The sequence below is a fragment of the Vespa mandarinia genome, chromosome 1, assembly GCF_050613455.1.
Source record: "Vespa mandarinia isolate Hongniang chromosome 1, ASM5061345v1, whole genome shotgun sequence".
Classification (NCBI taxonomy): Eukaryota; Metazoa; Arthropoda; class Insecta; order Hymenoptera; family Vespidae; genus Vespa; species Vespa mandarinia.
Window position 1 is genome coordinate 8,122,167 of NC_140810.1, and position 23,936 is coordinate 8,146,102.

The window sequence follows — 23,936 nt, forward strand, 5'->3', positions numbered from 1 at the left end:
TGTCCAATAGAATATGAAAAATTAATTAGAGTGTCCAATAGCCAATAAGAATATTCCTTTAAGAAAAATGTTAAATTCGTTGCGATTGGTTGATAATTATTGATATTATGTTCTTAGTAAACTTGATTTGTGAAATTTTTTGAAAAAATAATCGAATAATTGCATTATCATTAAATTGATTTAAAAAATAGTATGATTATGTGACAGATAATATGATCTTTAATTATATCATATATATTATATTAGATATTAATTTTCTTTATTTAATTTTTCCGTAAATAAGTATATTCTTAGAGTTTAAATATAGCGAATTTACTAGTTTATTGTGTTAAGTATTTTGTAAATAACTATTAGTAATATATGAATCTCTTCTCATTGTTACCACTAGTTTATTTTAACTTTTAAATATTTCCATTTTTATTTTTATCATTGGTTCAATTGTTTTATATAATCCTTCATGTTCTTTTCAATGCCCAGCGATTGTATGTATGTATACATATATATATCAGGAAATTTTTTTTTATCGAAAAACGGTTGTATCTAGCGATACATATCGATAGCATCTCTACTACTGAGAAACGGTAATTATCCATCTACAGGATGATTTGGTGACGTCCTATTCAAAGATGGCGGTGACGAGTAAGCCATGTTTTTTGTGATGTTCGTGCAATAGACAAATTTTTGAGATTTGTAAATCGTATAAGCAAAATGGCTGATGATGATCCGTGGTTATTAAAAGAAGACGGATATTTGAATGTGGACGCCGAGTGTAAAAGCATAATCTATCATGCGAATTTAAATGTATTACTGATTACTACTAGCAAGGCGCAAGTATACGTATTTGATGTCAACTCTGGCGTAATTTTGCAAAGAAGTTCTCTTTCAGGTATACATTTTGATCTTGCGCGCAATACATTTAACTTATAAGAAAATCAAATGTTCGCTTTACAAAATCTTTTATTATGCTTTTGATTTTTAAGCGGCATTCGTTTGAATTTCATGGTCAAGGTCGTATACGTGCGTTAAACGTCAGGAATGATTACAGTTTTTTCCGTTATCGTTTCTTATTTCAGATACAATAATCGATTTATAATTGAGATAATGCATCTATCAATACTTTTAATATTTCAAAAAGAAACAATATTATAGCTATTTCTTTATTGTTCTATATCGTGTCAATAAAATCTATGCAGAGTTTGCAATATCTTAGTCATACTTATTTGCTTATCTAACAGTTTTTTATTTATTTTTATTATTATCCACAATATTCTTATAATTTATCAAAAGATAATAATTATATTGTATATCATATCTATATATCATTTATTACTATCCTTTATCTTTTAAAGAAAATATTATATATTATTTAATTTTTGCATCATACTTAAGTAACATGACAGTATTTAAAATGACATTATGATATAATAATTCTTGACTTTAATGTTAACTTAATCTGTTTATGTATAATAAAAAATAATATAGAATTATGTATAAGTAAAAATAATATAGAATGCTTATATGACAATATCAAATACAAAGTTGAAATATATAAATAATCTCAAATTTAATTAACGCTTATATGACAATATCAAATATAAATAGAAATATATAAATAATTTCAAATTTTATATGTAATTAAAAGGTTGTCTATAAAAAGAATTTTTGTTTCTTTAGGTAAACCAAATAGGAAGTTACAAGGTATATATCTAGCTGAAGGTATAGATAAGGTATTATATACTGATGGAGGTGGCATAGGTGTACGTAGCGATTATAATGGTGTCCTGTTGCTGGACACCATTTTACAAACTCCTGTCTCACGTAGTGAAGATGTTATAAAATTAGAACTTTTGCTCTCTGAAGCTACATTATTACATCAATGTTTACGATATATAGATTTACCAGGGATTGATCATGTACAAGAAGTTTTACAAGAATTATCAGCTAAAATTCTTGCTGCCCAAGTGAATCAGAAGAGAGGTATAAAAGCTCAAAAGGTATGGTTTTTTATATTACAAATCTGATATATTATCATAACATTACTCTTAACTACATAAACAATTGCATCCATATATCTTACAGTGGAATACAATATGTTTGGAATTACCACATGGATCTCTGAAATCAGTATGTTCAGGATTGGCCTTGGAATTGAAAAGGCAAAACAGACACATACCAGCTTTGCCCATTGCTTGGGCTATTAATGAAAGATTAAATGGCCTATTGCCTACCCTCGTCTTAGAAGGTGGCACTGCCGATAGAGCACTAATGTTTAGCGAAGCAGCTAGACGTGATACATTTTCAAAATGGCCACATATGAATTACAAGTGGGTAAAGTTATAATATGATATATTATTTTAATTGTGCCTATGAATGATATATTAAGGTAAATCATTTTTAGAGGTTAATGGGTAATTAATACTTTTATAGATGGGCACTACCCGATCGAATGGCACAGGCTGGTTTTTATTACCAACCGAATGCATCGGGCGATGACAGAGCAATGTGCTTTACATGTAAAGTTTGCTTGGTTTGTTGGGAACCAACAGACGAACCATGGTCAGAGCATGAAAGGCACTCTCCTGCGTGCCCTTTTGTTAAACGAGAATATACGCAGAATGTACCATTATCTGTTACACTTGCAACTGCTCCAGCACGTGAATCCGGCAATGTAGATATCATAGGAACAACAAATGTCTCTGGCTTAGTAGCTACAGCTTCATGTAATGGTCATGTTAATGTTTGGAATGTAACAAATCAATTAAAGGTAAAATTTGAATATTTGAAATAGTACTGTGTTATTGAAACATTGTAATATTGGATAATTGTTGTTGTAGGGAGAAGTAGCCTTTTACATTGCACCTTCTGATCAAGAAATAAACAATAAAGAAACTATACAGTTTTCTGCTGCAAGGAACTTGACCTCTTCATATTTAGCAAATCTTAGTTCAGATTCTGATCTTCTTTCTGATTATAAATCTTTGATGTCCCATAAATTACAATTAACAGCGCTATCAATAGTTGGTGCTTCTAAATCTTGCAAGAAAGACTCCAAAAGTGCTTGTTCAACAACATCATCCATACAAATGGATTCTTCTGGTTCAAAGATTAGACCTTGTTTGGTGTGTGGTGTTACAGTGACAGTGACTAATCCTTCGCAATTGAGAACTTTAGAAAATGTGTGGTCATCATCAACGGATCTTGCTTCGTCATCGTCTCTAGTACGAGCAATGAACAGTGTAAATAGTGCTGCCAGTGATACATTGGATATAATGAAGGTTGCCGGTGATAGGTATGCCCCTTCGAAGTCTCATTATTTAGTACTGTATGATTTTCATCACAAAGCAGTATCGACACAATCCACAAAGGAAGAAAATTCTAAAGATTCAAAAACTAAGAAGACTCTTTCTGGGACTGGAACCAGTGCTAGCTCAAATGGTGAAAGACAAGAAAGCTTGTATCCAGAACTTTTCCTTGGTAAATTTTTATATGAAGTACCAGTTATTGAAGATGTCGATTCGGATACGGTTGTCGGATCACATTTTGATGGTACAGTTCCCACAACTGTTCTCACTGCATCATCTTCCAATGGTATTTATCCTACACCAATAGGAATGACGGTTTCATCAACTTTAAGTCCATTCCATGCTGTTAATTTAAATAACAGTAATGGAGTAGAACAATTTGCATCAACATCTGATTTAACAGCAAACAAGAAACCTATTGATATGGTAAAAATGTCAAAATCGGAACCAGTGGTTATAAAAACAGTTTCTATTGATGCACCGGATAATCTTAGAATTACATCTATTATACCATCTAAGGATGGAAGATACTTATATGTTGCAATGTGTCCAATATTAGAAGATACTTCTAGTGAATCTTCACTTACTTCTATATCCACAAAAATGGAAATTGATGAGGAGCGTACATTCTTTCCACAAAAAAGTTATATGTATTGGGATCATCACGAGACTGGAAGATTAATGAATGGTGAAATACGTAATAATATAGAAAATACGAATGTTGTCATACTTGTATATGCTCTGGATTTCTCAGGACAAGTAGTTAGAGTTGCATCAGAACCTATCGTGAAAAGAGAATTACCTTCTGAGCAAGCTCCGATTGATCATGTGCTATTACCATTTCAAGAAAAAAGCAAAAATATATTACATGGAATTAATGCTATTACTAATTCTTCCACTAATTCTAGTGTTCAAGAACCATCTGGTCAAATAGCTCTCGTGTGTAAAGATGGTGTAATTAGATTATTGAATCTAAATACCTTAAAAACTGTTAATGAAGCCAAATTAGATGGCCGAAAATTCATTTCAGTGGCTTATTGTAACAGTATGTTTAAATTTATATTAATAACATTCATATGACAAATTTGACTATAAATGACTACAAATTTACAATTTTTTTTAGGTTTAGAGAGACTATGTGCATGCACTGATGATGGAGCCCTTTACTTTTTTGTTACTTCAGAAGAGGAAAGTTATACAGAAGAAAAAGAAGACATTGAGGATGTTAATATGGTTATAGAAGAAGGTTGCACCAATGTACAGTATGTATAAAATATTATAAAGAAGAAATGGCTATTAAAAATAAATAATACTACACTTTATTTAATATTAAACAATACGATACTAAAAACAAGAATGATATATACATATTTTGTTACAATAAAATAAAAATACTTTTAGGGATTCAATAATAGCACATAGGCCAAATTTATCATATACAGATTTACGAAGTCTTCATGAACTCACGAGGTTTGATAGACATTCACCGGCGTACGGGGCTACTGTTCCACCTTGTTGGAGTGAAATAATGCAAGCACAAAGACAGCGTCGTCATCCACAACACCATCAATCGGAAGATCAAAATCATACACGGACATGGCGCTTACAAAATGATACGTACGTTGTTTATTTTAATAGACGTTTATATTTTTGTATATTTTCTTTTTATTAAAATAATCGAAACATTTTGTATTTTTTCACTTTATATTTTTTATGTAGGACCACTTGGGATGAACATGTGTTCGAACTAACGTTACCACGTAGTGCAGCTGAAAACATAGGACATATTGATGTACATTTTAATCTGCAGTCGTTTTGTCAGGAATTACCAATAATTCAAGTTACTTTACTGAAACAAAATATAAGAAGAATTGGACATCAAAAATCGCCGCTCACTCCGGTGGATGAAAGAATAGACTTCAATATAAATAATGAACCGAAAGGAGAAAATCCAGTTATTACAGATGAATATCAACGTCAACATAATACAGAAATATTATGCGGGCCAATTGATTTACATCATTGCATGGATCTATCCTGTCGATCTGGTTGTGTTACTCTTACAAGTCCAAAATTGTTCCATTCCAAAGCTAGAACTCTTCTTGTACATATTAAAGCACTAATTGATCCTACAAAGGATGGGGTAAGAAAACGTTCTATTAAATATCAATGTTGGTAATTTGTTGTTACTATTATCTTTCGTTTATAGGCGACAAAATCAAAAAGTAATTCATCAGATAGTAAGCCTCCAACTTCAAAAAAATTAAGAATAATAGAAGTACGACCGTTAATTCCTGGTAGTACTGTTGAATGTTATATAGGTGAGCATTAATTAATATGTTACTTGTGCAAGATATTTATTCCGTATTATCTTATTTTTATAATTTTTCTTTAAGGATGTGATTGGATTCATGAAATATCGATAACCGTGAGATCAGTATACCCTACAAACATACCAAATGGAAAAGCACAAAGATGTGCTATGTTAGAATCTAAATTATTTTTCGACAGATTATTAAATATTGCTTGTTTGCAGATGTCAGATAAGTATGTATAACACTAGATAAAAGTAAAAATGAGCTACTATATCGTGTGTTACACGTAAACACATTATTTTTTATATATATATATATCCATATTAGGTGGACAGGAAAGTAATGTAGTTTCTACGCATATCGATATTTGATTGTAATTAAAAATAAAAACTTGTTAAAAATTTATTAGTTTGAATTTAATTTAAGAAAGCGACATTACTTTTTGGTCCACCTAATGTATATATTTATATTTATATTTATATTAATATTTATAGATCCACCGTTACACAGTCCATTGCATTAGATATTCTTATATGGGTAGCATCAATAAGATTAACCAGATTACGTGGCACTCAAAATAATGCTGAAATAAAAGCATTTCAATTGGAAACTATACGCTGTGTTCAAGGGCATTTACCAAATTTATTAAAAACTTGTCTTCTCCACGCCGGTAGAAGTATAGCACATAAATGTGTAAAATTAATTATTTTGTGTAGCGGGTAAGCAACTTATATACAATTCCATTGATTTTTCAAAATCATTGCTAATTTAATTTTTTTCTTTTGCTCTCTCTTTCTTTCTCTATTTTTTTTACAGAGGTTTTTATAACTTAGAAGATCCACCATCTCAATCTTTTGACGAAGCTACACTTTCAGTTTTGGTAACTTTGCTACCATCGATTGTAGAAGTCCAATGGGCTGGATCATTGAGATGGCTTCAGTTATTGATTACGCGATTTTTACCATTGGATAGGAACCACAACGTAGCACAACAATGCGCTGCTTTAGTGCAGCATATTGCTGCTGAAATGTCAAATAGAGTAAATCCTTATCATTTATTACTCGCAACAAGGTATAAATCATATGAATCATATGTATACACACATTGCAATTATTATAGATATTATTTAAACTAATATTGTATTGTTATCTTTTAAAGATTCGGTTTGTACAATACTCCATTTGAAACGGAGCTTTTTGATCTTGATCCACCAGTACCATCCAAATGCAGTTCAATGACTACAACTTATGCATCTGTGGTAACTGGTGATCAAACAGGTTCAGCTGCTACGTCTTCAAATTCTACATATTCTCAGGATGCTATTGATTTAAGGGACCTACTTACACTGCCTGCACATCCAGCTAGCGAACTTATTGTACCTAGCAAACTAAAGGCTCTTTGTAGCAATCATAATATGAAAGGTCTTCTTGAGGTAATATACTTTTTTTTAATTGCTCTTATTTCTTACTTTTACACATTTAATAATCAATAACGATTATAAAAGATGTGGTATTATTTGTGTTTTATTAATGTAATTCAGGTTGAACCTCTTCATTTTACTTGTCACGCCGCTTCGGACGGTACCAAGATGGAGAAAATCGGTCCTGGTGTCTATGCGATGAATATTGGAACTACTCTTTATGAAAACAACGCTGCAAATAACAATGGTGTACTCGACATCATTCATCGTGCTTATGTAAGTCTTTGTTTCTGTAGAGTTGACAAATATTTAGTCATTAAAAAATCACTCCTGTTATGTATCATATAACTTATTTATATGAAATTGCTCAAGCTGCCACGTTGGTAAGAAAATACACATTAATAAAGTGACAGATTATGAGTAGTCAAATAAACAATACAGTGATTTTTTCTTTTGTTTTCCTCTTTTTTTTCTTTTTTTTTCTTTTTTTTTTTTTTTTTTTTTTTTTTTTTTATAAGATGATGTGAAAATGTAGAAATCACGGATAAGACATTTTCCTTTGTTATCTATAACAATAGTAGAATTTATTGCTGTCCCTGACCATTATATGTACAGTAAATTTTCTTATGTGTTTTGTAAATGGGAAAATCGTTATCTAGATAGAAATCATTGTACATTGTAGAGCTTGGATGCTGGATCGCTAGGACCAGATGTTCAGACTAAACCAACATCTACGTTAAACGATTTACGTAGAGTGTATACAGGAAGAGTCTTAAAGAAGCCAATTCCACAACTATTACTCACATCTGATGAACAATCAGATTGTGATGAAGCTAATGATACATCTGGTGATAACCAGACTTGGCATAGCACGCAAAGTGATATACCTAATTCACATGTATTAAATTCTACCATATCAAAAGAAAAGTCATCTGTTCAAAGTATCAATTCTGCTGTAAACAAAGTTGAAGACAGCAATTCTAAAAAGGTAGATTGCATAGATGAAAATTTGCATTTTCTTAATTTTATTCTTGAGTTAAATAATGTATAATTTTTTATACATTTGTTGCTTTGTTAATATGCCGTTTGTAATTCAAATTGTAGACTACTGAATATATTAAAAAGTGACATTTTTAGACTAAGTAATAAAACGTGCATGAATTATCTGTAATGTCTATTTCACATATCTGATATTTTTTATTTATATATCGTTTTTTTCTTTTTACACGCCACATCTTAAATACCATTATACACACAGTGGCTTATTGTATAATCAACAATATAGTAAATCTAAGCTCTATTAAGTACTTTCTAGATCATTGGGTTAGCATACAATAATTAAATATTTTTATAGGAACATTATAGGAATATGAATAATTTTATGAAATAATTCATTTCCTTATTTATAAATGTACATAAAAAGCATTCGAAGTTGTATTGTTACTAGATTTATATTAATATCTATATACTGACGAAATAATTTGTGAAGAAGAAGTGAAAGTCATATTTATGCAAAATATTGTTTAAATATTGATATAAACGTTAAATGATATCAAACATAATTTATATTTTATTAGGCTGTATTTAATGTCATTTATTTGAATAATTTGAATGTAAAATCATAAGTATAATTAATAACTAATATTATTATATTAACATTGATTAAAGATAATTAAACAAAAATGAGATATAATTAAATAAAGAATGTTAAATATTTTAGCGAGAAGACATTACATTTCCATGGGGAAGATTATTAAGCTGGCCCCCTCAGCAGGCATTAGTGGTTGACAGAATGCATTCGGGAGCACGTCGATTCGTGGTTTTGGATTTTGGATCTCCCATACTGCTTACTGATCTTCTGATTCCTTCTTGTTGCGACTTGGTATCATTATCTATAGATATATGGACAAAAAGTGAAGAAAGTGATGGAACTCGTCTCATTGTTGCCACGGATATTGAAAGTAAACCATTAATTATTTGCGATCTTCAACCACCACCAGTGTGCAGATATCTTAAGGTACAGTAATTTTGAAGCCTTCTCTCTTTCTCTCTCTCCATCCATCCATCCATCCACCCACCCACCCACCCATCCATCCATCCATCCATCCATCCATCCATCCATCCATCCATCCATCCATCCATCCATTCATCCATCCATCCACCCATTCATCCATCCATCCATCCATCCATCCATCCATCCATCCATCCATCCATCCATCCATCCATTCATCCATCCATCCCTCCATCTTATAATTTACCTTTTATAATGCTTACTAAAAGCGTTCTTATTATTTTTAGATTACAACAATCGGCCGTTATGGTATGCCTACAGCAGCATGCAAGATTCCATTAGGAATGTTTTATGGGCATATGGTAGTTCTACCAGGAGAAGACTATTCTGAATTAAATAATACTCTTCCAGTTCACGATGATACATCGGATACTTCTTTACAAACTACTATCGACACGCAATGTAATATTTTGTCAGCACTTGCAGAAGATGTACAGTGCAGGTATACTATGAATAGCTTTATAAAAATATTTGTATTAATGAATTTTTATTAACGAATTTTTATTTTTATCCTTATTTAGATTTAGTTTAGCCACAGAGAGACTAAAAAGTTTATTGGATCCATTGTTGTGTTCAGAAATTCCTAATGTGATGCACATGCAACATTATTTGTGTTGTACTAAAACGCCTAATGAAAATAAAGAGCAACCATCTGCAAAAATACTTTCGACGTATCAGGTATAATAAAGATTATTATTATTTTATATTCTTTATAAAAAAATTAGTAATATCTATTGATGTTCATATATTGTAGGAATGTTTAATGTTTCAACGTCAATTGAATATCGTTCATGCAGTAAGACGACGACTTGAATCATGGAGAGGTTCTTCGAACACAGTAGCTTTATCTTTTGTAGATGCACCTACTGATAAATTACGTGTCCTTGGAGAAACATTACTTGATATTCTTCTTTACACCGTATATGAAATTGGACCTGTTCCTAGCGTATGTAATTTTAATTTTCGAAAACGATGAGTTTTATCAAATAATTTCATTATTTATTATTCTTTGCTATTGTCCAGATACCAATGTCTTTGTGCGAGGTTTTTACACCATCTACCTGTGAGAAATTTTTCCATTCAATTTGCGTTGTTACACCAGCACCTCGTTTGCAACTTCATGCGGCTGCACTTCTTGCTCGTATGGCAGGCCATCAGCCTTGGTGGGGAAATTTTCTGTCCAATACTTTAATCAATCTTTATTCTTCTACATCTACACAAATTTTTCCTCAAGACAGGTAGGATGTGAACTGATCATTTGCCATTAAAAAATATATATTTATAGATTCATAATATATAACACGGATATTTTTTTATCTTTTTCAGAGTATTTATTTTATTAACGTTTCTTGGACGTAAATCATTAATTGCTGGAGGTAATAAATCCTCCGTAATAGATGCAATGGTTCGTACATTAGGCATATTATTGGCTCCATTGTCGAATACTCAGATACCAAATCCTATTCAATTGGATACAACCCTTATTGGTTGGGTTCTCCTGTTTCTGTCTGTATGCTTAGATACAACAGCTACTCCGCCATCCTGCTCTGAAGATAATCAAGAGAAAAATAAAGAACAAGGTACTTTCGAAATTGTTACAATATAAATCTATATATTTTAGTATATATTTTAATTTAATAAAAATCATTTTATTTCTGATTTAAATAGGTACTTTTTCTCGCTGGGAGTTTATTCAAGGAGAGTCTGCAATGCAACGAAAGTATATAAATGCTACTCGTTCGTCAGCCTCTCGCAGTTATCGTAAAAAATTACAAAAACGTCTTATGAATCGTAAACAACATTTTCAGGAGTTAGAGCATGCAAAAAAAGCTTTCCATGCATTTTCACAAGTATGTATATATACATGTTCCATATATATGAATACACAAAGTATAGTTCTATACATTTAAAGTAATATCTCATTACAGGCTTGGACACCGCTTTCTCCTCAGCCTGCTACTTTATATAGTAAAATGGAAGCAACATTAAAATCTCAAGAAAGATTTTCTAAAAAAACATTGAAACAACACTCTACTAAACATCTCAAAGATGTTCTTAGTATGAGAAAAAATGAAATACACGTTCCCCGTAGTTCACGAAGTCAATCACAACCTAGTACAAGGTACTTTACTTTGTTTTTATTTTTATGATGTAAATACTAATGATCGATAAGATATGAGTTTTTAATCAATTTTATACTGCATTGATCGCAGTAAAGGAGACGTGGATTTGGAAATCGAATATATGATCAATCTACCTTATCAAAGTGTTTTACCAGTGGCTCGCGGTCTTGTAGCTCTTATTTTACATAATGCTTCTAATGTGGATATGTTCCTGCTAGCATGTAAGGTAAGATGAAAGCTATTAATTGTTAAAACGTTCTGTTTCTATTTTCTATTTATTCACGTTGTTGTTATAGTATGCAGCAATATAAATTCTATTCAATTAATATTGAGTATAAAACATAAGCATAAATTAATAAGAATCTTCCTATATTAAATTTCAAATTAGTTTAAAATAACCTCAGATTTATATTACTGCTTAATATTGTACTGTCAGTGTTATTTGATCATTAAGGCATTTAATTAGTATTTTTATCAAATACTAGAGCAGCAGATTAAGGATTTAGCAGTAAAAAAAAATGCAAAACGATGAAATCTATATTTGTATATATTTTTATAATCTTTTATCAAATCTTGTTAAATCTTAACTTGCTTGTTCAATGTATTGCACATATCAATTATACGATTATTAATTCTGCTTTTCCGTTTTATGCTTTATAATTAAATTTATGAATTGTCGCACTTAGGTAGTCGCTAGGCTAGTGGTATCCACACGTTCTGCAATTAGTTTGTGCGAACTTATGACTGAAGAACAGCTCTTAAAGTTAGTCAGATTGGCAACGGGTGCATCCGATGCTGCCTGGTCATCACATGCTGTATCATGTCTTCTACAGGATTTATTAGAAGGTATAAATATATCGCTTACTTCCAAGTTTAGTAGTGTGAAATAATTAATGGTTGTAATCTCTCTTATTAATCTATTTAACAATTTTTTCTTATTTATCATATTTATATGTATTTAAAACCTATTTTATAGGAGGACGATTATATCTGAGACCCTATTCCACTCACGAAGGAAGTCCGTCTGAAGATAATTTTGAATCGGTAGATGAAACTCGAACAACGGAGGAGGATTCAGTAGGTCCAGCCGGAACAAGTAATTCTACAGTTACTTTAGGTAACGATGAAGGATTTGCTGAAGGTGATGGGGATGAGGACGTTCAAGATAGTATTGTGGTAACATCAGCTACAGCACCAAAATCTAATGGTTTTCTGCCTTCACTTTTGGAATCTGATGATAGTGAACTTGAAGATTTCTTAGATGATATATTCGAACGAGGGAAAAATATGTTAAAAAAAGGCAGTACAGTTTCTAAAATATTAACTTCAGCCAGTTCAGGGTACTTCCTTTTATCTATTCTTTTCCACATTTGTTCTCATCATATATCTATATAAATTTCATTTGAATCTATATGATATGTTAATATTGTATTTTTAGCAGTATTTCTTTGGCAATGGATGAAAGATTGGAATATGGCGTTGAGATGAGCGTAGAAATTTCTTTAAGAATATTATCTACTCTTGGAATGTATAATTTACCTCACAGCATAAATTCAACGATACATGTATGTTTACTATTCGTTTATGAGTTAAGAAATATTAATTATATATCATATATATTGTATGTATATTTCAATGTAATATTTCCTATAAGACTAATGTAATTATAGGTTCCAATAGAAACGAATCGTTTCTGTCAACAAGCATCACCGCGTACAGATTCTTCTTGGACAGATAGAGGACAAGAAGTTTGGAATTTATCAGATTCTACTCCTTCTAGTTTATCAATGTTAACTAGATGCTTTGATAGAATTTTCACAGATTTATACCTACAGGTTAGTTGCGAGTATAATAGATATGTTCATGTTCTTTTTTCTTTCTATGATATACTAAAAAATTAACGTCTAATTATTTAAACAGAATGCAAGAACAAATTTGGAACTTGTACTTCAGTTATGGTTAACATTGAACTTGGATGCTGCTTCTGAACAATTTAATTCAACCACTCGATTTGATCCATTTTTAATACCTGTAATTCCATTAAGCTCTGCATCTATTTCAAGTCTCATATCAACTCTTTCATGGTAACTTATTTATTAATTTCTATTATAGGAATATCTCAAGCGCGATAATACAATACTATATACCAATTTATTATATATTTTCCAGGCATCCAGATGTTTCTTTACGTGCGTGGTGTCTTGCTTTACAATGTTTTACTTTAGCAAGTAATCAGCCATTGCTAATAAATTGTTCAGAGCATGCGAATAATAGATCACTGGCTGAATTCTACGGTGGTATGGCTAGCTGTATCGTTAAAGAACGTAATATAGGACCTATGCTTCTTAGATTATTATCTGGCAGTGGATTAAACGTAAATACTATGGACAAACAATATATTATGGTAAGTTCTTACTTGTGGAAAAAGAATTATTTTTTTTATAATAGTTGTTTAAAGATAAAGGTTAAAAAAGAAGAAGAGAATATGTTGGCTATAAATTAAATTCTTTTTATTTTTTTGTCTTCTCTTTTTTTCTTGTTAATTCATGTAATTCTTTTTTTTATTAATTTGTAGGCCGGTCCTACAGTATGTCAGGCTCTTCAAGATTTTCTTGTTAGATTAGAAATAAGATGTGATGTAATAACACCTGGCAGTACTTTGGGTAACATCTTGAAAGACCTTCTACTATGGGTAGTTTATCAACTTGTACAGCCAGGCGGTGCTCTTGTTTGCAGAAGAGGTCCTTTAGATGCCCAGTGCAAGCTCATAACTTCTCTTGTTAATCTTAACTTCGATAATACTGATTTAGGAACAGCAATGAGCATATCTGAATGTGTTGGAATATTGGTTTCAACGTATGTTCGAAGCTCCGGAGGTATTATATTTTATATAATTTTTAAGAGTTATATATATATATATATATATATATATATATATATGATACATTATAAATTATTAAATTTTGATGATAATTATTTTATTTAATTTAGTCGGGGCTCAATGTGGTGGAGCTGTTGATTTGGCTAATCAATCGGGCGGATTTGGAGGTCTATTTGCTTGTGTACTTGGTGGCGATGCAAAACAAGGTCGTCCAGCATCTTGGGATACTTTAGTCGTTGCACTCATTAAATTAGTGTGTCGATTTATTCAAACACCATTGCCAAATGTACGTGATTTTTTTCAAATAAGTTAATTTCATTAAACATTTTTGTACATATGTGAATTTCTAATAAATTCAGGCCCGACCAGTTCGACCAGATGGTTCATCGGATATGGATTCTGAAATAACTATAAATCTACGAAATAACAGCAATGATCCACAGGTTGAAGTGAATATTTCGCAAACAGACGAAAGCAAAGCTGAACAACAGACATCACTTCGTCTTCAACAAGCTACGAATAGTAAGCCTCGAGTACCTTGCGTCGCAGATACTGGTAATTATAAATTATATCATTTGTATATCGATGAATGTTATTATACTAATTAATTTTATAGATTTATATTGTTTTAATTAATCTCTATTTATTTTTGTAGTGTTGCAACACGAACCTACTATGATGCGATTGTTAGGAGCTCTTGGTTATAGTAGCGGTTCTTCTCTAGTTATGCTTTTAGGAGAAAATGCTGGAGCAGGAGCAGCTACGGAGCTTGGAGATCCAGCTTCGATATTAGACGCGACCTTTCAACTTCTGACTATTCTTATGAGAAAAGCTAGTAATCCATCTCTTGTCCTTAATCCCCTTTATAAATACTTATCATCATGTAAGTATCTATATGGTTTTGATTTTCTCTGATATGTGATAAATATTAGAACGACGTAATCGTTTTTAATTTTATTATAGCATGCCCAGAAACCGAATTGGATCGTCAATTAGGTGTTATGCAATTATCAGAACCACTTTTCTGGTATATCATAAAAGTTCTAGATAATGAAACATCGTTATCGTTATTTACCAGAATGAATGGTGTAAAAGTGCTTTGTGAGAATCTAGTAAAATCAAGCATGAGTAATAATAACAGTTCATCGTCTCCTGGTGTAATTGCACTAGTAATGGAGCACTTATCGAATGCAGCAAATGTAACACCAGCGTCTTCTTCGAGTAGCAAGAAAGCTGTTAATACATTAGAATCTTACGAGGATGGTTTATTGAACTTTGCACCATTGGGAACTATACCTTGGCTGAATCCAACTGTACAACCAGCTGACGTTCTTATACAAAGTGTTGCACCTCATCGACGAGCAAGAACAGCCACCTGGTCATATCATTTCTATCCGGATGAAGCATGGCACGATCTTACGATTACTTTACCTTGTGCCATACTTCTGAGAAAAGTAGAACTTCAACCACATCTTACATCATTAGCAAGTAAGTTACAAGATAATAATATTAAGAGACATAATGATATAAATTACAATTATTTTTTTATTATTATAAAAAAATTTATTATTATTTTTAATTATTTTTATTATTATTATTATTATTATTATTATTATTATTATTATTATTATTATTATTATTATTATTATTAAATAATTTTATTAAAATTTATTTTAAATAGCATGTCCATCGGCTGTGGCGCTTGAAATTTCTAGAGAAAGTAACAGCCCTTTGATACCCGTTTGTCCTCCAATGCCTACAGCGGGCTTAACATTTATACGTCTGACTTTATCGCAACCAGAAGTAGCGACTGCTGTTCTTATAAGATTATATAAACCACGCGATTCTACTAATATTAATTTAAGTCAAATAAGGCTATTAGGCACAACAGCATTTGGTGAAATTAAGACGAATAATGATTCTGTGGATGAGGAACAACTTACAAAAACAAGGTATATATTGTTGAGCTTGCTCTCTATTAAAGCTTTTTTAACACATTTTAATATTTAGATGCATTATTATCTATCATGACTATATAAAAAAAAAATCTAAATAAACATTTCGTAATACTCTCTAGCTTGGGATGGTTGCGATTGTTACATCAGTGTTTATCCGTAAGCACTCCAAACAGTGAACTGGTTGCTGAAGTACTTAATTCTGCAGCTTCGGTTCAAGGCCTTATCGAGGCATGTTGCAATCTTTTGTTACTCCCAGCACCGTCTTTATTTACTCCCGACTTGGAAAGGGTTCTATTGCAGCTAGGCTTACATTCTCGAGAGCTTGGACTTCGTCTCATTGGTCTTTTACTCAACAACAGGTCTACTCCTTTCTTTCAAGGTATCACTTAATGGGCTGGGTACATTCTTTACTTTCCGCAATTAAAATACTTATTTAACTAAATGTTTAATTCAAATAACTATACTATACTAAATTGTTCATTAATAAATATCTACAGGGATTACAGCAATACAAGAAACATCGGCTATTCAATTGGTCGTTGAATTACTCCAACAACTTTGTTCCATCCAAGATTCCAGTACAGAAGCTCGCATGTCAGCAGTACTTTCCTGGCTTCACACAACCGCTGTAAATGGAGTATCTCATTCGAGTACTAGCTCTAATCCTAACCCTGTTACTTCACCAACAGTATATATCCATTGTGTATCATCAATAATTTGGAAAGCACATCAGCAACAAAATCTCAATTATGATTTACAAACTCTTTTAACTGATGATCTTTTTAAGTAAGTTAATCTATTTATTTCAATGTTTGTTTTTAATATAACTAAATTAAAATAAATATTAGGTTAATATTATATATATTTTGTTAATAGTGCTTTGTATAAGTGGACTTTAACATTGGGAACAAATTCCGCCTTAAAACAATCAATCGATTCTACTCTTTGTGCATTCTGTTATGTGAGACCATCTTTGTTTCCATTACTATTACAAAGAGTACGAATATTGGTTCCAAATTTGGCAACAGATCATTCTGCATCTATATCCGATGACCGCAAAGAATGTAAGAGAAGAACAGATGGAAGAAATTGTGAAATTGATACCGAAGAATGGTATTGCCGTTTCGTACTACCGGAATATAAACGTTTAGATTTAACAGAGGGTCAATTACTGACTGTAGCTGCAACTGCACGATCTCCACCTGGTATACAACAATTAATTGATTCTGGACTACCTGGATTACTTACAACGTCAATTATTGGTAATATTTATTTTGTTATATCTTTGATTTAAAAAATGATATATTAATGATGTCGAATATTAAAGGTAAATTTTTTAATATTGTTTAAGATTTTTGTAATTCGGAGAAATCAAAGCAATGCCAAAATAAAATATTGATGGAACAAAGTTACCAGAACAAATCTTCAGGAAACTCGAGCATAACGGATAATGATAAAACTGCAGAAACTTCTTGTCCTTTGAATAATCATTCAGGTAAGTCCAATGTATGCCTATATTTATAAATGCATTGTTTTCTTCGATTATGCATTGAAAGATCTTGCTAAATAATTTTCATTATATAGGTGGTTTAAGCATGACGGATCCAGAAAGCATAGCAATGGTGTTAGAGTTCTTAACGCTCGTATGTTCAGAGGGTAGAATGCGTGATTGGCTTGGAACAGAAGGTCGTGGATTTTGGTTGCCTCTTTTATCTCTTCTCAGTAATCGTCCTATTGAAAATCCATCTGTATCTTCTATGAGGTAAATTGTTATTTTTATATCAATATTAAATATTTAAAAAATTGAAATTTTCTAAAATGAACTGTATAATTTATTACAGATGTTCCAAAACAAATGTGGCTTATGCATCTTTGGAAAGTGCTATGATCAAATTCCTATCTAGATGTTGTTGGTGCCATCGCGCAAATCAAAAATTACTCGCAGAACTTCTTATGGATGTTATCTCACAACAACGAACAACGTCCAGTAAGTATCTTTTGTATGTTAATAGATTCTTATGTTTATATGTAGTAATACTTATAAGAGATAATATAACATTAATCGTGTGTAATATAAGAGATAATTTTTATTTTCTTTATGGCCAGATTTACGATACCTACACGGTATTTCTGGATTCACGAGAAGATTAATTTTACAATTACTTCTGGAGGGTGAAAAAGTATTGGTATCCGTGTCTTCTGAGGCACCAATGAAAGCTTCCAATACTACCGCGAATCAAAATACACCATCGATGCCTCCACATCCAGCTTATCCTCTTGGACATTATCATCAATTGCTTTATATCTCTACACAGTCGACAGTAGCGGATATACTTCAACAAGTCTCTGGTAAGATCATTTAAATAATCTACATGATAATTTAAAATTATATATATCATTTTTTTTATAATCTATTGTGCTTATATTGTTAAATAGGCACTTGGCTTTTATTATTATTACCAAATACTTATAAAGGAAATGAAGCAAGCACAAGTGGAACTAATCGTTCTCGAGAATTATGGGAATCAGGCATGGCATTGGTGGTCGATACCCTTAGCGTAGCTGCAGGAAATACTGCAAAAGATAAAAGAGCGAAAGAAGCATCCAACAGATCACAAGCTCGTGGACCTGTAATTCGAAAGTCACGTTTAACTACTGGTATGTGTTAATATTCTGTATTTTATATATAAATAGACATATACATACACACAGTATATATATGTATATATATATATATCTTAAGCTCAACATCTATAAAAAAAGTTATATGAACAAATATATATATATACCTTAGTTTTTGAGTTATAGATGATTAAAAAAAATATATTATTCACGATATTATAAAGTTTGTATCTAATGATTGTGGCAACTTTTTAACAGATGCTACACCAACTACAACAACCAAACCAACAAATACTACTGCTCAAACTAATTCAACGAATACCACAAATCAACAGTATTTGATACATTCATCACGTCCAAATACACCTTTGCCACCACAATTAACTATTGCTCAACTTCTTGCAATTGCCGAAGATAGTGGAATATCCGAGCCTTGTTTACATTTAATATTGAAACAACGTAACAAAGATTCAAAAGGTAAAAACAAAAGAGATAAAAATTAAATTAAAATCAAATTAATATTACATATATGAATTTTATACATATTTGCGCTTACAGAAGATGTGACAAAACAGAGCGACAGCGAGTTACTAAATTACAGGAGTATAGAAAGTTCTTTGGACGTGTTTAGTACCGGTGGTGGTTTAGCAGTATTAGCCTGTCATCTTCCACTAGTCTATCCAGACCCTGGTAGGCAGGATTTATTACCTTTCACAGAAAAGTCACCATCGCCGGAAGAAACTGATGCAGATTGGGTAAAATTTGAAACTTCGGATGAGATTTATGCTGATTTAGAGAAAGATACGACTACGTGTTCGCCAAGAGCAATATCTCCAGCTCCTTACGTACCACCACACTCTCTTGCTGCTTTTGGTTTATTCTTAAGATTACCAGGATATGCGGAAGTATTATTAAGAGATCGAAAAAGGGCGCAATGTTTATTACGCCTTGCATTAGGCGTTTCGGACGATGGTGAAGGTGGTGATGTCCTAACCTCACCGCTAGCTGCTTCCTTACCAACTTTACCATTCCAAGTTTTAAAACAATTACTCGATGCAACACCTCCAACCACGGATGATGGTTTACTTTTAAGAAGAACTACAATCGATGTAGGAGCTATGCTTCTCTTATTGAACTGTTTGGCTATATTCACTCATCAAACGGGCCATAATGATGGTTTGGAACAGAAATTAGGTCAAACTGGAGGTCGGAGCGATGATAATTCGCATTTGTATTGGGCTAAGGGTACTGGATTTGGTACTGGCTCGACTCAACAATCATGGAACGTGGAACAAGCTTTACTACGACAACGATCCGAAGAAGAACACGTTACTGTTTTGGTCCAAGTTTTAGCAAGTTATATTGGTTCTGGAAGTCAACCTCAAAGAGAATTACCAGCAACATTCCCTGACCTTTTGGCACGATCTTGTTTACTTCCAGCATTGTCTTCGTATCTACGAAATGATTCAGTTTTAGATATGGCAAGACACATTCCTCTTTACCGAGCAGTTTTACAACTTTTAAGGGCTATGGCTTTATCCACTCAATTGGCACCTCTTTTGTTACCAAGAGTCACAAGATTGGGAGAACAATCTATTGTATCTTTATTATCTAATATGAGAGTTTGCGTAGATACTTATGTACACAAAATTAATCGTACAAGAGGTAACAAATCCAAAGGCGTATCCAAATATCCCGATGATACGGAACAAGACGAGGGTTTAGCGACTTTAATTCCTGATATTCAGGAAAGTGCTATTATAGTGCAAAATGCAACTGCAAGACTATCGAATATCGGTGATGATTTGCCTGGACTAAGTCCGACGGCTCCAGAATTACCTTTGCGTTCTGTCGAGCAACGTTATTTAGAGGTTATGAAAAATTTACGATTTGGTAAGTAGAAAGTTAAAATATAAATATAAGCATTAAGTGATGTGTATATGTGTGTGTGTATATATATATATATATATATATATATATATATATATATATATATATATTATTCAGAGTTATTTTTATTTATTAATTACTTATTTACAGATACATATGAAATGATCACAGAAAACACAGATGGTGGTGGATATAAGTTTGCTGTATCTTATCATTTTGAATCGAATATGAGAGCGGCAGGCGAAAGAAGTCATCCAACAAGGATGAAGCGTTTAGCCCAAGAAGCTGTTACTCTATCCACTGCTTTACCTCTTTCATATAGTAGTAGTGTTTTTGTTAGATGCGATGCAGATAGATTGGATGTTATGAAGGTATTATTTAAATCATTCTATACTCTACATATATAAATCTATGTACGTAGATATTATCTTCAATATAATGTATAATATTTTTTATCATTTATTTATATAGAATTTAGGTAATTACAACAAATATTTGACTTTTAGGTCCTTATAACGGGACCGGCAGAGACGCCTTATGCAAATGGATGTTTCGAATTTGATGTCTATTTTCCTCCTGATTATCCAAATAGTCCTATGCTAATAAATCTAGAAACAACTGGTCGCCATACTGTACGCTTTAATCCTAATTTATATAACGATGGTAAAGTGTGCCTCAGTGTGCTTAATACATGGCATGGACGACCAGAAGAGAAGTGGAATGCACATACAAGTAGCTTTCTTCAGGTAATTTTTTTAATCAATCAAAATTCTTAATATTATCAATTTTTAAACATTTTTTTGCTAAATTAAATTTTCTATATTTAGGTATTAGTATCAATACAGTCGCTCATTCTGGTGTCAGAACCTTATTTTAACGAGCCTGGATATGAAAGATCACGAGGTACATCGAGTGGAGCTCAATCTAGTCAAGAGTATAATGCGAATATTTGTCAAGCTACAGCTAAATGGGCAATGCTCGATCAAATTCGCAATCCATGCCCTTGCTTCAAAGAGGTACAAATTTACATTATTTGATTTCAATAATACTCTTTAAATATTATTTTACATCTAACATTCTTTCTTTGCGTACATATATAAAGGTTATACACACTCACTTTTGGATAAAAAGACATGAAATTGTGGCGCAATTAGAAGGTTGGATAAGGGATATGGAATTACGTGGATCAGATCGTCGTTTTGGTCCAGCCATTTCCTTAAATGCTTTGGCTTTAAGGGTAAGTATATTATCTATATATGTATATATTAATAAAAGTTATCGATAACATTAAAATTTATTATTATTATTGTAACAGGTTGCAAAAATTGTTATTATATTAAATGTGATATATATTTTTCAGAGGCATTATAGATTATTGAGAGAAGAGTTGAATAAACTGCCAACACCCGAAGGTTTAGAAGATTTGATCGAACCGCTTCCATCTCCGGGCTCGCCTATTGAATTATCTGGGACTCCGGGTACACCCAGTACACCACCTTCGTCAGTAGGTCCCGCTACTACACTGACTACATCGATAAATAATACTATCGTCCCCATTAGCAACACCAGTGCCAGTAACCATGTACATCACGATATCGATACGGATGTTGAAATGGAGAAGATGGTTTCAAAAGTGTGTGAATAGCTAATGGATGTTAATAGACATTGTTGGACATTTTGAAAAGTCTATTGTTTGTGTTATGGTGAACAAATACTTAACTGATCCAAATTGCAAGAATATCTTGCTAAGTGATTCAGTTACTGGCAAGTTCATTGATAGTCGACAGTGAGAGGTAATAATAAATATTTGTTTTCGATTGTGAAAAGATGACGATGCTAAAGGATGACGATGAAAAGAAATTAGTGTTTGAAATAGATGAAAAAAAGAAAAAAAGAAAAACGTGAAAAGATGGGAAGTAAAACGAGGAAAAGAGAAGGAAAATATTGCATGAGAGAGAAGCAGAGAGTATGAGAGAAAGAGAAAGCGAGAGAGATAGAGAGAGAAAGAAGGGCGAGAGAGATAGAGAGAGAGAGAGAGAGAGAGAGAGAGAGAGAGAGAGAGAGAGAGAGAGAGAGAGAGAGAGTGTGTGTGTTTGTCTTGCGTGCGAGAAAACGTAGAGAGAAAATGTAAGATCGAAAGTTTGTGTGCGAGTGTAATAAAAAACTCTTGTGTGTAGTAGATACTTTTTATGGCTGCTGCTATATTATATGTACTCTGCATTCTACTACTTCATACTACTTGTAAGTATCAACTCTTATTCAAATATTTATTATACATGTTCCTCGTTTATGTAGCCGATATCCCTGCGTGCAATGCGATCGAAATGAAATAATAACATTTAGTAAACAGGACGACTTAGATAAAACTGGTGTAAAGTATTGAAAGGTTTTCTTCGTAAGTCGAGGAACGATCTGTAATACAATGAGTCGATAGTGAGTAAAGAAAATTTGACATCTTCAAAATAAAGACCACCATTTGTAACCGCTACTTAGCTACTTAACACACAATAATTTCGTATGAATTGACACCGTATAAAAGAATAAAAAAATTACTTTATTTCGAATTGGTCTCCAATTCGTCTCTACCTACAAGTTTTATTTTATCGTCGTTACTATTAAACTTATACATATATATGTATATATATATTTATATATGTATATATATACATATATACATACACGTATTATATATTATATCTAATATAATATAATATAATATAATATAATATAATATAATATAGATATTATATATACATATATGTTATTACAATTGCATCGCAAGTTTAACTTTGACGATTAATTATATTTAAATTGTGAGTAGAAACGATGCAAGAGACACGATATGAAATGTAGTTGGAACTTATGCGTGCACCGTGTCTGACAGAACATTTTCATATCGAGGTTATATAATTTTATTATGTTTATTCTTGTTTTTTCCATTCATTTTTATTTTTGTTCACTTTTTCTTAATTAGAAACTAGTTCAAAGCGTGGCATTGGAGTTTTGGAAAATTAACGATTTTCTTTATCGATTTAATGTTAATTATGACGCATTTTACTACGCGCGCGCGTTTTTAAGGTAATTATTAGCGCGTGAAAACAAATGAATTTTTTTTGTTTAAGAAAAATGTACTTTTTTACACAACGTTGTTTCTTCAGAGTATATCATAATTATTATTATTTAGCCAGACAGACACTTCGGTCGTATTTATTTATTACACCATTTTGTCTTCTATTAAACGAATGACTTAGAATCCGACTTGTTTGTAATATATTTCATTTAATATATACATTTACATACACACACATAAACATATATATATATATATATATATATATATATGCACACACACAC

The 23,936-nt window shown here is 31.8% G+C and overlaps 1 protein-coding gene across 5 annotated transcripts; it reads left to right on the forward strand.

Moving 5' to 3' along the window:
* Nucleotides 1-599: 599 nt before the first annotated feature.
* Bruce (BIR repeat containing ubiquitin-conjugating enzyme) lies at nt 600-23,070 on the forward strand. Of its 5 annotated transcripts, none has more exons than XM_035878480.2 (51): nt 600-886; nt 1,675-1,994; nt 2,080-2,324; nt 2,428-2,764; nt 2,835-4,347; nt 4,426-4,564; nt 4,704-4,919; nt 5,022-5,445; nt 5,512-5,623; nt 5,699-5,849; nt 6,112-6,336; nt 6,434-6,688; nt 6,776-7,049; nt 7,158-7,313; nt 7,720-8,025; nt 8,758-9,054; nt 9,336-9,550; nt 9,630-9,786; nt 9,863-10,054; nt 10,132-10,346; nt 10,435-10,688; nt 10,777-10,958; nt 11,037-11,230; nt 11,322-11,457; nt 11,918-12,077; nt 12,208-12,571; nt 12,670-12,796; nt 12,902-13,066; nt 13,152-13,315; nt 13,401-13,635; nt 13,807-14,107; nt 14,223-14,398; nt 14,472-14,667; nt 14,768-14,995; nt 15,076-15,600; nt 15,794-16,064; nt 16,190-16,449; nt 16,568-16,856; nt 16,947-17,332; nt 17,422-17,565; nt 17,655-17,832; nt 17,912-18,057; nt 18,177-18,419; nt 18,507-18,728; nt 18,951-19,169; nt 19,251-20,585; nt 20,733-20,953; nt 21,089-21,328; nt 21,410-21,598; nt 21,685-21,819; nt 21,943-23,070. In XM_035878480.2, the coding sequence occupies exons 1-51, from the start codon at nt 709-711 to the stop codon at nt 22,225-22,227; spliced, it is 14,097 nt and encodes a 4,698-aa protein (XP_035734373.1). In that variant the 5' UTR covers nt 600-708; the 3' UTR covers nt 22,228-23,070. The 5 variants fall into 5 exon arrangements, with proteins under 5 accessions (XP_035734373.1, XP_085519339.1, XP_035734374.1 ...); XM_085663213.1 differs by having other exon boundaries at nt 19,254-20,585; XM_035878481.2 differs by having other exon boundaries at nt 12,673-12,796.
* Nucleotides 23,071-23,936: the final 866 nt, after the last annotated feature.

Coding starts and splice junctions, on each gene's coding strand:
- Bruce (XM_035878480.2), top strand. CDS start 709: ATGGCTGATGATGATCCGTGGTTATTAAAAGAAGACGGATATTTGAAT. Junction 13,316..13,400: donor CTCATATCAACTCTTTCATG/GTAACTTATTTA, acceptor TATATTTTCCAG/GCATCCAGATGTTTCTTTAC. Junction 17,833..17,911: donor CCATCTGTATCTTCTATGAG/GTAAATTGTTAT, acceptor AATTTATTACAG/ATGTTCCAAAACAAATGTGG.